At 34.4% G+C, this 14,682-nt stretch overlaps 1 protein-coding gene across 1 annotated transcript in view; it reads left to right on the forward strand.

Annotated features, from left to right (window-relative positions):
- The window catches only part of Nlg3 (Neuroligin 3), a 113,824-nt gene extending 100,132 nt beyond the window's left edge, over positions 1-13,692 (forward strand). Inside the window, exons 10-12 of the mRNA XM_090120106.1 lie at positions 4,895-5,046; positions 11,667-11,825; positions 12,060-13,692. Of these exons, the coding sequence (XP_089976232.1) occupies positions 4,895-5,046; positions 11,667-11,825; positions 12,060-12,894 (1,146 nt within the window). The 3' untranslated portion in view covers positions 12,895-13,692. The remainder of the gene's footprint in view (positions 1-4,894; positions 5,047-11,666; positions 11,826-12,059) is intronic.
- The last annotated feature ends 990 nt before the right edge of the window (positions 13,693-14,682 follow it).

The raw sequence follows: 14,682 nt of genomic DNA on the forward strand, positions 1-14,682 counted from the left end.
CAACTTTATTAATATAAAAATTACGAAGGTTTAAAAAGGGTCGTAAATGTTAGAAAAAGTGTCGTGACTACTTTTCGTAAGCATTTTTTCCGTCTAGCCTTTCACAACGCGCGACACGGAACTTCGTTCCAATAAAGTATTCATAAAACTTGTATCTAAACATGCGCATATTATAATACCTTAATGCAATTACTCATCTTTACAATTTTGTTTGTATCGGCCGACTGATCAAAGCGTCTACTTCCTACAAACGAAATACAAGAAAAAACATTCATTTAAGTATTTCCACGTAAATGACGAAGTATTTATCTTATTTCCCAGAGGATACTCAATATTGTACAAAGGAAATAATATATAAAACGCAAACTTCCAAAGAGACATCGAGTAAAAATCTATTTTGAGGAATACTGAAGAATTTGTGGCTTTGTCAAATAGAACGCGTTTTTATCGCGCATCTATGTTAACCTGACGCCGTATAATGCGATAATTTCATGTGAAACAGAACGACAACGCTCTAACGCACGCTGAAAGGCGTTCTGTAGGAAAAAGTCCTTCTCTTTGTTGTAAGCTGTCAGATAAAACGCGTTCTTTGGGCTCGTAAGTGCGCCAACCCAACACCGTGCTATGACGTCGAATTGTGTTGTATTACGCGGAAATATGCCGTCAAACAGAGCGACAATACTCTGTCGCGCTATAAGTACGCGTTCTGCTGACAAAGCCCTTAGCGCATAGCCCATAGAGCATACTATACAGCTCAGTGATATAGCGTGGTGTCAATTGAGCGCGTTGACGCGCGCTTAGGTCGCGTTATTTTTGACACAGCCAATATTCAGTCAAACAAAGCACCAACTATCTTACGTGCTATAAGTACGCGTTACATCTGATAGAACCATTAGTGTGTTGTATTACAATTTGGCGACTTACCTCGCCGTCAGGTTAGCGTTCTGACGCGCGCTAAAACGCTTTCTATCTGAAAAAGCCATTATAGTTTGGTATTTTGAAAAATCGATTTTCACTTAGCGACTACCTCGGGGCTGTGTTCCAACTGCCAATTGGCAAAGATGCATTCTGCGTTCCGAGTTCCTGGCATAAATCCATTCCACAAGAATATGTTCGGGAAAATATTGACATTTTATTCGCTACGGGAATAAAGTTGTGATAGAATGTTTTCAAGGTTTCCGGTCGATAGTGATTGTAATGATTGTTTTGTTATTTCGTAGTTATTGTTAAATGTAAGAGGTTTTTTTTATATAATTTTTCTAGTGTTTCTTTCTTATATAAAGTTTGTAAGTGAACCAAGACCTATATCACATCTAGATACGATACTTTGTCAAGTTTTTGAATTCAGACTATATTCTTGTGTAGTACGATTTATTTTTATATAATTTCTAGCTTTATCTTTTTTCGTGGTGAAATTTAATACTTATCCATTGAGCAATGCTATATCTAAGAAACTTCTATCAAACCGAAACTCGGTGAACCTCCTCACACAAATCAAATGAAAACGATACAAAAAAAAGCGTGTGTGCCGAGCACACGTGTCAGAAGTGAATTTTTTTTGCAAGATTCAAAGATACCAAAATCGTCGCCTTACTTCATGACGTTTTATTGCAATGATGCGACCTAAAAATTTTATTCTCAACACGCCTAAAGCAGTTTCACATTAAAAAAAAACTAATTTATATAATATTATCCGTGACTTCGTCGATACGCAATATGCACTAAGCGGAATTCTATTAAACAATCCTCAGATTCTAGAGTGCATTTAAATAAATTCCTTCAATACGGCTTCCACTCATTAAATTCAAGCATCTGAATTATATTTACAAAAGCGACATACTCAGAAAATGTCGAGAAACGTTCGAACGAAATGATTTCTCAAGATTCTCAAGATTTACTTGAATGGTGCGAGTCGGAGCATTGAAAACATCATATTTCAATAATGTTCATAGATTTAATATATAAAATTCTCGTGTCGCGGTGTTTGTATTTAAACTCCCCCGAAACGGCTTGACCGATTGTAATAAAATTTTGTGTGTATTGTAGGTCTGAGAATCGGATTAAATATTTTTCATAACCTATTGTAAATGTGCAAATTTGTGAGTATATACAAATGGATGTTTGTTACTCTTTCACACAAATACTATCTATAGACTGGGGTAGAAGCCTTTGAAAATAATGAAAAGATAAAAAAAATCGCAGTCGGATGAAACCCATTAGAAAAGGAGGGGAATATGATAAAAATGTAAGGAAAAATAAATTACGGTCAATCCGAGTTCGGGAAGCGGGAGGGGGGAGCTTTTAAGAGAAAAAAATGTTTTCTCTCGATTTCCGACAAAACTACAAGTCCTATAGAAAAAAGTTCAATGGCAAAGTTGTAGGTAATTAAAAGTTCTACAACTTTTGTATTCACAATTTTTTCACATAACCTAAAAATTTAGGCGAAAAATTCAAAAAACCAAGTTTTTGGTCTTTTATTTCTATCTACTTCAAAATTTATTTTTTTTCTACGAAATTTGGTGGAAACTTACTTTATTATGTCCCAAATACACTGTAATTTATTTGATTGAAAATATTTATTTTTTCGCCTTATTTTGAATTAATACCAAAAAAACAACCTAATTTTCAATCGAAAAGTCACCCGTCAAAATATCAGCTTTTTTCAAAAACTTGGTGTGCCTTTTATTCATTGAAATCTCTACTTTCATATGGTGTAAAAAAAAATAAACACCACCATAGTAAATGTTCTCAGGAAATGCATACAAACAGTGTGATAATGAGCTTTTACTAAATCAGGCACACTTCTTTTCCTTTCTTATGGGTTTCATCCGACTGCGATTTTTTTTGTTTCAAAAATTATCTACTCTAGTCTACTACTGAAACGATTACAATGAAATTTGGTATGTAGGTAGCACTGAAGAACAGAATGGAACATAGGCTACATATTCCGGAATTTCCACGGGATTGATAGGGTTTCCACGTGGACGAAGTCGCGGGCGGTCTCTAGTATCTAAATAGAATGTTCGTTTTGAAAAGGTATCTGCGAAATTGTTTATCCCATTCACTTTGTGAGTTGTTTGATATTATTGTTAGCAGAAGATATTTTATTAGAACGAAACTTGTTTGATGATCAAATATGAATAGATTCTCAAGTGTTTATACACAAATATGCGAATAATCAAATTCAATGATGTTTGTATTGTAGAATTTGTATATAAATAAATAAATATTTCGGGACCATTTTCACACACGGCACGATCTGATCCCATACTAAGTTTTATGTTATAGAAACCAGATGGCTGATAAAAATACATATATAATGTTAAATAAATACTTATTTAGATAATTAAAACCCAGACACAGAGCAAACTTCTATGTTCATCACACAAATATTTTCCTCGGGTGGGAATCGAACCCACGACCAGTGGCTTGGAAGGCAGTGTCACTACCAACCAAACCGACCGGCCAGTCAAATATGTTTAATACATGCACATAAAGGTTAATAAGGTAGCAAGTATTAAAAAATTGTACATCCAAAACGGAGTTATATTCAAGCTCGGTAAATAACATAAACATAGCATATAAAATAATATAAAAAGCATATGAAATAAGAATTAATACAGAAAAATACTCAGCTGAAAGACTAAAACGTAACATAACCTGACTTTAATTTTCCTAATTAAATAAAACATGAATATAAATGAAACTAAAAGAGTAACAATTCATAAAACTGAAACTTGATACTTACCTTGTTAAATTAGAAGCAAATTAAATTTGTCCAAGCTAAACGTCTGCGTAACTTCATTACGAGATCTGGCGAAGATAATTATTTGACTGACCAACTTCTGAGTTCGTTTATTGAAGTATGATAGCCAGTTTTATCTTTTCTATCTAGATCTCATCTATGTTTACATCTACATCTACGCCATTACTTATCTACACTGCTATTATAGAGAGGAAAGATATTTAAAACTAGCTATCACGGCTTATGAGATTCAGCCTGGAAACAGACAGACAGACAGACAGAAGTCTCAGTAATAGGGTCCCGTTTTACCGTTTCGGTACGGAACCCTAAAATATTCTTATTAGAATCATACATTATCCGGTATCCCTGATGAACATACGCTGCTATATTATGAATTAATTATTTGATATCTACTAGTTACTATGTTCTTAAAATTTCAAAGAAATGCTATTAATAATATTATTCAACATTTACTTATTTTCCTTAAATTACGTCTCTTTTTATAATATATTGAACGATTTTTTTTTCTAAAATTACACAAGTACTTCACGGAAATTACAATACAATGCACAAATGGCAGACCAGACTACTAAATTCATATAAATTATTAAGGTACAGAGCCGTGTGAATAATAAATAAATACATAAAACTTTACGAACAAAACAGAGTAATTTGTAGACATTCGAACTAGTAATAAACTTGGTCTCGGCGGACATATTGTAATCGTAGTAACTGTACTTTGAATAAAAATAAACCCGAAGGAAATAAGGAAGGAATAAATCAATAAACATTATTCCTATAGAAGCACTGAAAAAAAAAACAATATAATATAGAAATGTACTTTTGTAAACTAATACTTAAAGAAGAAGTTTTGATTGTCGAATAATGAAGTATGTTTTTACGATTTAACAGAAAAAAAAATTCGCCCAATTTTATAAGTATCTGCACTATTGCATAGCTACATCCTTCTGATTAACATACCTACGCTCTATATTTTTGGGCGACGACGAAACAAAAACTCAAACATTTTATAATAAACTAGATTTACTAGATTTCCTTTTAAAGATCCTAAAATAAATAAATTCACCATCAGTTTAGAAATCTGTTTCACTGTATAATATTGTAGATAAAATGATTTTTCTCTAACAGCGTCAAGGCTGCATCCACGGGGAGGATCTCCCATACATCTTCGGGGCACCCCTAGTGGGAGGCCTGGCGCACTTTCCAACCAATTACACGAAAGCTGAGGTAGCACTTTCCGAATCCGTCATGCTGTACTGGGGCAACTTCGCTAAGACTGGGTGAGTTCTGCATAGCTTTAGTTGTACTTAGTAATTGGAATATTATTAGTTTCTATAACAAGGAAATCATGAATAATAGTTGTTTATGTGTTGAAATGTTTATTTTGTCGATTGTGTAAATCATTATTTTTTATTTGTACTACAAGACATACTTTTTTGTAAAGAGACGTATAATATATGTACCACCTTGACGTATTATTTCCTATATTTTGATTTTAGATAAATGTAAAGGATTTTTTTTAAACTTCTTTTCATACCAAAAATAAGAAATTGGATGATATTTTTTTAACAATTAGAAAACTACTTTATATCGTTATTCACTGTTATTAAACACTTGACCGTAATTTGAAGCTTACTTCATTGAGAAGGTACCTAGCTTTTTCCGCCTATTTTTCCCTCTCTTTCCGTTGTATATATGCTATCTCTCTCGCACACCTCTCCACCAGGTGGCGGGGCGCACGATAATGTCGGGCGCTGGATGTTTTTCATTGGCGTCTAGCTTCCGCCGCGAGAAGGTTGTCTACAAGACTACAACCTTGGTGCTATTAAGTATTAAGTATTGCTTAAAGCAAGTGCTAAAAGTGTTAAAAAGTGTATCCCGTCGGATCGGTACAGTGAGTTATTTTTACATCTATTCTAATAATATTTTACTTAAAAATGAGTAAAAATCTTTAAAGTCAACGGTATAATCGTTGGACTTTATTTAAAATGCTGAGGTTTTTTAATGAATCCTTCAGCAATAGTTTATTTTTCAATATGCTTAAATACTTAATAGCATGAATAAAGATATTTAAAATTAACGATACAACCGTTACATTTTACTTGAAATAGTAACTTTTCTTTTGAAATATTTCATTATGCAATATGTACTAATTAATATTTGAATTTTTAATACTGTGAGTAAAGCTATTTTAACGGTGTTACCGTTCGGCTTTACTCGAATCGTTAATATTACTTTTGTGATTATTTGATATTACTAGATATATCAAATACCCTCTCTTGTATATAGATATTTTTAATATTTTATTTCATTTTTAATAATGTGTTTTTATTACAAGGGTACAAGTGAATTTTTCGTGGAAAAATTACAATTAATACTTAGTATGGATATGAGCCAACTCAAAGCTTTACAGGCATACAATCCATTGCTACGACTTTATTACATTGTCGTTATCGCTAGGAACGGTTCGGAATTCCTATCATAGTTTATTACTAAAAATTATCGAACGAGATGAGTCAGCTCCAAGAAGTCACGACATGTCAGAACATGTTGTGATTTTATTTTATAAATCGTACGGGAGTTACCGCTCAACTGAATAATGATGGAATTCGCTCATGTATAGTAGATACGTACCATGAATGTTCCACACATTCAAAACTATCCGTAGTCTATACGTGTCCTTTTATGAGTATTATTCTGATCCGTTTTTATGTGAAAATAGACATATTACACACGGCTAATTTGATTGAAAATTACGTTTCCTATGTTCAAATGATGCAACTTTTTTGTTAAAACGAGTAAGTACCAAAATTTTACAATTAAATTCTTTGGTTTACTGAACTTGTGCTGAAAGGGTTATCGTATAATAATTATCGAGATATCTTAATATAAATTAGATTTAGATACACTTATTTCAAAGGATTTACAATTCACTTCTAACGTTTTAGAATAATATTATAAACTTGTACACCTTGACAAAAAGTAAAAAATTGCGGGTGAGTGGAGATTATTTTGTGCAATTAAATATAACGTCCTACGACGGTATGGTTGCGTTCGTAAGGAATGTTAACGGATATAAAGCAACTAAATGTTACATCGATTGCATGAACAAAAATAAATATGAATCGAAGTTCATTTTAAAATTTAGTGAATTGATTTGAATTATGAATTTATTAAATGTCGCTAACATTGGAAAATAAGTTAAAGGACCTTGTTAATTGCTATATTATTTAAATGATTATTTACTGCTATTTTATATTAGCACTAAGGTGTATTCTTGCTCGAAGCAGAATACATAAATGTGGCCACTACTCCTCGCAGGGGTTAGCCAGGTCAAATTCACCCTCGCAGGGTGTCTCTTAAGCATTTTTTGGCAGGCCCTACTTATTTCTAGTTACAAACATCCCTCGCGCAGCTGTCGCTCGCAGGGAAATGGTGCAAATATATATCGGCCCTCGCGGGGCTTTGATTACAATCGTCCCTCACGGAAAAGATGGTGCGAATATATATCAGCCCTCGCGGGGCTTTGATTACAACCGTCCCTCATGGAGAAATGGTGCAAATATATATCAGCCCTCGCGGGGCTTTGATTACAACAGTACCTCACGGAGACATGGTGCAAATATATATCAGCCTTCGCGGGGCTTTGATAACAACCGTCCCCACGGGGAAATGGTGCAAATATATATCAGCCCTCGCGGGGCTTTAATGGCGATTGGTGCAAATATACAAAGGATTGATCATTAAAATGATCATAGATATTTGCTTTTGTCAACGAGGACCCACGAAAGAAGTTTTGGATATGACCGTATCGGATCTTCACTCTTCTAAGGTAGGTAGAAAAAGGTTTTGAAATCTACTTCACAGTGGGCAGTATAGTAAATGACCTAATAAATACAATAAAGGTTAGATACGTCAAATAATGGGCGCATGAAATTGATACTTCGTATCCTAAAAGTTTACGCTTCAGGAATCAGGAAACCACCATTGGTTTACCAATTATGGAAATTGGAATTGAACAAATTGTATTTACCAATGCAAAGCCTAATCACAACAAAGGAAGGCGAGTCGGATCAAATATCATCTCGCAGATGATTTGTGGCGGTGGTTTCGAGGATTGTCACCAAGCCTTGTGTCAACGGTATGTTTGGTATCGTAATTAAATGGCACTAGCCGACCAATTTACATATACAAACATCGGAAGAGATTTTTTAATCGCAAAGCGATTGAATGTAACAAATGACGATTGATTACGTATAGTTGACCTCTCATAGGCCTATTTTAGTTGCCCGGTCTTGTAGGCAATTTATTTGACTCGTTTTTCAACCCATTTGACCTCATTATTGCACCCATGAGATTTTTCTTCGGGGCTCAAACAATAAATCGCTGAGGGATTAGGATAATCGTTTGTTAGACAAGTTTTTTGTCATCCCACCAAGATTATTATATTGTATAATAAAGTTATATACAACTATTAACGTAAAACGTTTAAGTACTCAACGAATGCTGAGAATACTGACTGTTGAGTTACATAGGATAGAGGATAAATAACGGAAAGTCAATCTTTCCAAACAAAAGCCTCTTATTATTAGATATTACTTGGAACCCCTACCCTTAACGAGAAAGCTCTGCCAAATGACTTCTCATTTCTTTGCTTTGAGGGGGGGGGGGGGGGCAATAAATGAAATGTACAGGCTATACGGCTTTTAAAATATAAGTCTGGTAAGCGAACTAAACTTTGCTGGTTTAGTTCTTGCTATATCGCTATCCGTGCCTGCTTCTCGTGTTTACGGGTGAATTAAGTTTATCAATAGTCATAAATGCAATGCTATTCAGAGGATATACTGCATTTAAAACATGACAAAGTCTGGTAAGCGAACTAAACTTTGCTAGTTTAGTTCTTGCTATATCGCTGTCCGTGGCTGCCTCGCGTGTTTACGGATGAATAAAGTAATGTCCTGTCTTCGCATCCACAGCTAACTGTCCTATACTGTCATAATCTTAACACAGATTCATTCGACATAGCTCCCCACGAGCTCAGTTCTTCATTTTTGCACTCGCACAACTGTGGACAACACAAGAGCAATGCCTCCATTGGTAGCAGTTACAATCAAGGGATAACTAACCTTAGGCTAGCCATATTACGGATGTTGGAACAACCGACTATATTCAGGGCAATTTTCTTTGTTCAGTGTAACGTTTAGACTGTCGTAGCATTCCTACGGAACAAAGATGGGATCAGATCTGCATCCTTAATGCAGTTAATCGAAAGGAGATACTTTCAGACGACGATAGTATTCAAAACCCACCATATTCCTTAACATAATATTGCATAGTTAAGCTTATAATCTCTCTTGCCATTATCCTGCAGCAGAATTCCTTGGCGATAATTTATCCTCGTTAGAACGAGCGAGGGTTGTTACGATAATATGAGAAATCCTAGTCAGTTAGAGACCTGAACGACGCGATAGAGTACCGCTATTTCAGTAGTAGTAACACCTAGAAGGGTGAAGGTATTCTGGAAAGCGGAACTGAAGGCCCGGTCAGCAGCATCAGCCACCTAATAGACAGTGTTCAGTGCTGCACCACTATAATCTGCAAAATGACTCTGACGGTATGAAAATGTGGAGTACATTTTCAAAATATCAAATGATATAGTTGGAATAAAAATCCTATTTGCCTCCGTCTATCCAAAAGACATACGGAGTAGCTAGTAGTAGTTGGTTGAATTAGAATAAAGTAACTATAGTTAAAATCCTTTGTTACTGACTGGATAAATTTGGCTCTTTTCCTATCTGACGTTCATATAGCTGTTGACTGCCTAGTGTTGTGCACAAACACTATTATTATAAACTAGCGGTCCGCCCCGGCTTCGCTCGTGGTACTTACGTTTTCTCTACATAAAAACCATCCTCGTACTTCAAGGAATATAATAAAAGAATTATCGAAATCGGTTCAGCCGTTCTCGAGTTATGCGCTTACCAACACATTTTGCGATTCATTTTTATATATAAGAAGATAAGTCACGTTATGTAGTCCCGAGGCTTTCGGTATATAAGTTCTTATGTAAATCATAATTATATCTTAAAACCGAATTGATGAAAAGTAACGTACTTGGCTGTAGTAATTGCAGTTTTGGGACACAGATAAGCTCCTTATCATTTTAGTCTCTTAAGAGTTAAGTTCAGTATATTTGTTTCCAGTACAGAGTTTATGACCTATCAGTTTTAAATAAATAATTCATGCATTGTACTGAAAGTACTAGCCATGTTTAGATTATGATTGGTGGCGTTGGCTCTAAACATTAATAGATACCGCACGGTTTGGTTTGATGTTAAAAATCTGTATTATAATTAAAACCGTTTACCTGTTTTGATATTTTATTGCCTTATTCAAGGGGTGACCTTTTAAATTAATAATAATTAATATTTCTGACCCCAAAAGTAAGGACCAAGTTCTCTTCTTGTCCGCTTGTAGCAGGTTGGGTTAAAACTGTGTGAGTTGAGACAGGTGGTAATTCTATGTAAAGATGATTCAATTGTGCTTCTACAGAGTTCTAATTGAATAAATAAAGGTTTGAGTTTGAGGTATTTTTGCCTCGTCGGGATCAGCTGTTGCTTCATTTTGTAAGTAACATCTAAATGCGTAATTGAAAGTCGTTACTGGCGCTTTCGCAGATTTACGCTAAAGATAGTGAAAATTGTAGTAACTTTAACTTTTCAAGCCCAAAAGGTTAACTAAGGTACGCTTGAACCAATCTCATAAGTTCTAATACTTTTAATCATTATGATTAACTTTTTGGTTCTTATTTGATTAACTTTTCATCTGGGATTGTTAATATATTATATAATATAAAAATTTGTGTGATTTATTGGTAGGTATACTATCTGCACACCTTACTCTTTCAAATAAAGAAATAAGTAATTACTTATGTATTCAAATTCACATTGGCGTCCATATATTGTACACCAGGTGGGTAACAAACAGGTCTCAATGAAGTAAGCTTCAAATTACGGTCAAGTGTTTAATAGCTGTGTTTTACCTGAAAATAAAACACATATTAAATACTTACCTATATTTGAAGCTTACACTTAACGTCCACCTGTTGTGGATTTCGACTCAATGAAAAACATCCAGCGCCCGACATTATCGTGCGCCCCGCCACCTGGTGGAGAGGTGTGCGAGAGAGATAGCATATATACAACGGAAAGAGAGGGAAAAATAGGCGGAAAAAGCTAGGTACCTTCTCAATGAAGTAAGCTTCAAATATAGGTAAGTATTTAATATGTGTTTTATTTTCAGGTAAAACACAGCTAATAACACAGCCTGATCTGAACTTTCCATTCAAATTATTTGAGAAACAAAGTTTCAATACTTGGTTGATTTAGATACTTACATCATCACCAAATTTCGACTCTAAACATTTGCATAATACGGTTGAAATTTCTGTGTACCTCCAATTTGTAGATAGCCTGGGGGACACAGACCACGTTGTAAGCGACTCTGGGGCAAATGGGACTCCAGGGCTAAATATAAACTAAACGCGAATGACTTTCCCGAGGGTAAACACGACGAAATGTGTAATCTACGGAAATGTGATATTTTAGTCGACAACTTAAACGACGAATTTAGATTAGATTTTAGGGTTTCTAAGGAGTATTTGCTAATGGGAAAGTTTTGTTGGCAATAATACACTCGAGAGCAAATTAATATTAATATTTTGGTATTATTTATTCAAATTAAAAAAAAAACACACATTACGCCATATTATTATTCATTGTCCTTTCGTACTTTAAAAAAATATGTGAATAATCAGTCCCGGTTATTAGTTAAAGTTTTACGAAAAAATATGAGCCTACTGATATTGTTTAAATAATTAAAATTTGTATTCTTGTATCAGGAATCCTAATGAAGCCCAAGAAAGTGACCCCATTCGTGACGGTAGACAAGACAGAATACGAATGAAGAATTTTGAGTGGACCGCGTATGAAGAGGTTCATAAACGGTACCTGAATATTGACCTGAAGTTTAAACTGAAGAATCACTACAGAGCGCATAGGTAAGGAGTTAAAGCTTTGAATTTAAATAACGTGAAATTATCTAAAATTTTGCAATGTTGTTAATATCACGTTGAAGGATTTTTAGTAATAGATACCTAATGTACAATCTTATATCCACACTGTTATCGTGATTTATACTAAAAAAATATTTGTATTGTAGGTAATTGTGTTAAAGACATCTCCAAACATCATCTTTATAAAGCAGGATTATAAAGCTGTTTCTTTGTTCACAGATTGTCATTCTGGTTGAATCTGATCCCAGATTTACACCGTCCAGGCGGTGATGATGTACCGCCATCTCATCACCAAATCGAGCATGAAGATTCGTCCCTTCAACCCACAATAAAGACTTTCACGCCGTCTTTCAAGAAAGCTACTGAAATGATCTTACCTGATTCAGCTACAAAGGTTCCACTATTGTCACTTTTGAATGTCACTGCCCCAATGAATTTTAATGTGATTGGCAATGCTGTTACTCAAAGTACTTCAGTATCTGAAGTACATAAATCTGATACACATAGTACATCTCCACCAGAAGACGGCTTCGCAGCATATTCCACAGCATTGAGCGTAACAATAGCAATTGGCTGTTCCCTTCTTATTCTTAACGTGCTAATTTTTGCTGGTGTATACTACCAAAGAGATAAAACCAGAATGAACGGTCAAGGCGACCACACGAACGCACATTTGAAGAAACGCGTAGAAAACGGACAAATGCCGAACAACATTTGTGGTGATTTAGAAAGCGCACTATCTTTCCAAACAAGTTTAAAAAACGATCCAGCTACTATTCTTAGTCATCATCATACGCATCATCACCAACTGCCTCCTCCAGAATTTGCTGATCTCCCCAGCAATAACGTATCTGGAATGGCCACTTTGCCACGCGCTCCACCACCTCCTAAAATAGGGAAGACTAATATAAATACATTAGCTAGTGGGCAATTGCAGGAGAATCAGCCTCTCCTATCGCATCAGATGCAAATGATAAATACGAATACGTTGACAAAGAAGAACACGCAATTGAACGCAAAGTCGAATGTGACCATGGAGGAGCTGCGGGTGTGACGTCAGCGAGCTTGACTGCAGCGAACCGGCAGCTGCAGTGACATGCGGCATCACGACGAGATCGTGTGACTCCAGCCGGACCTTCTGCAGGGCGTGTCGGATTATATCTAATAATCACGCTCTTTTAGAAGGTGTAAAGACTATGAACAGTGAACTTGGTTTAGGAAATATAGTGATCGTCAGTTTTCAATGAACAATAACTGATACTGTATACGCAATAATGTTACGACGTCTTTCGATAGAGGTGTCTAAACCGTGAACGTTCGTGATTATAAATTAATAGGAAATGTAGTGTTATTATTATCATAATTGCGGAAAAACGAATTCGTAAGTGACCGCACTAAAAGATTTAAAGACTCGTTTTTAGAAAGCGATATTAACAGTGAAGTGTTTAATAATAAGATAGTGATACTCTTATTGATAGATACGATATTGAGTTGTGGTATTGAACAATGTTAAATAAACATTGACATCGATGTACATTTTTTGTATATAGTGTAAGTGTAAAATATTGTAAATATTCGGCTAAGCCATATCCAAGGTAAGCAATGTAACTCGAGTAGTAAATAAATTATGATGTCGAAGATTGGATAAAGTTTAGTGAAAGGAATAAAATGTATGATTTGCTCAAGAATGAGTTTAATGTATAGAATGTTGATCACGAAATTTTTAAACAAACCAATTACTAAGTAATGAATTGTGAGGAGTTATTTACAGATGATGTTAGATGAAAGATTAAGAATTAAAGCCCTTTTAAATAACCAAATTTACCACTAAATTTTCTTTTTTAAAGAACTTTTTTTGCCATGATAGAGTTAAAAATAATTTGAACATTGCATGTAAAATTTATTTAATGCTTTATAATGTTCTACTTTAATGTCAATCAAGTTAACGATCGAATTGGTTTCTGTTTGAAATTATATACCAGGAATGAGATAATTAGTTTTAATTATTTTAACATAGACGGACCAATAGTTTGTGTAAATATGTATATAGAATTAGAAACGGAATAACAGGTTGTAATGATCATGTTACCAATGTTTATCTTGTATCAAATTAACCCTTTACTGACTGAATAGTACTTGACACCAGAAAAATTCGTTTAATATATGTCCCTGATTAAAATTTTAATGTTTTCTTCCATGTATGTTTGTTCTCATTTTATAAAATTTCAATAACTTAGTCACCCTTTTAGTAACAACTTGAAACTTCTACTTCTCTTCTTCTAAATTTTGTTACGTTAGTATATGTATTGAAAACATTGTGACCTAAAACATACCCTTGGGAGACACTTAAAGCTGTCAATTTACTTAAACATGGCTCCACAAGAAAAAGCAATATGAACACAAATCTTTATGTAATTTAGTATGATTATATAACTAATTTTTTAGCAAATACATTTTTATCTACAACAGTCAACTCAATGTTATACAGTTTATATTTCCCTGGATTCATGTAGTATGGGTGATTTATGTAAATTAACACAAATAAACATTTATAATTACCATATTGTTTTGTTTCAAACTTCTCTAACCAAATTCATTAACCCATGAAGATGGCTGATTTAAATTCGATGCTTTCAAATTAATATCCAACTCGACGCCATTTCTTAAACTGAACCCGTTTAGACACAATATAAGTCTGAGAACTGGATAAAGCGTTGTGTTTAGATCCCAAGAATAATTTAGTATTCGGTTTCCACATAATGTTGAAAATACGGTAGTTTCTGTTCAGGTAATTATTTATTAAACCGGTGTAGACCCGTTTTGTATTCCGTTCTCGTACACT

The sequence above is a fragment of the Colias eurytheme genome, chromosome 3 (assembly GCF_061535395.1).
Source record: "Colias eurytheme isolate Ceu_HAF_F1 chromosome 3, ilColEury1 Martin Lab GWU primary, whole genome shotgun sequence".
Lineage (NCBI taxonomy): Eukaryota > Metazoa > Arthropoda > Insecta > Lepidoptera > Pieridae > Colias > Colias eurytheme.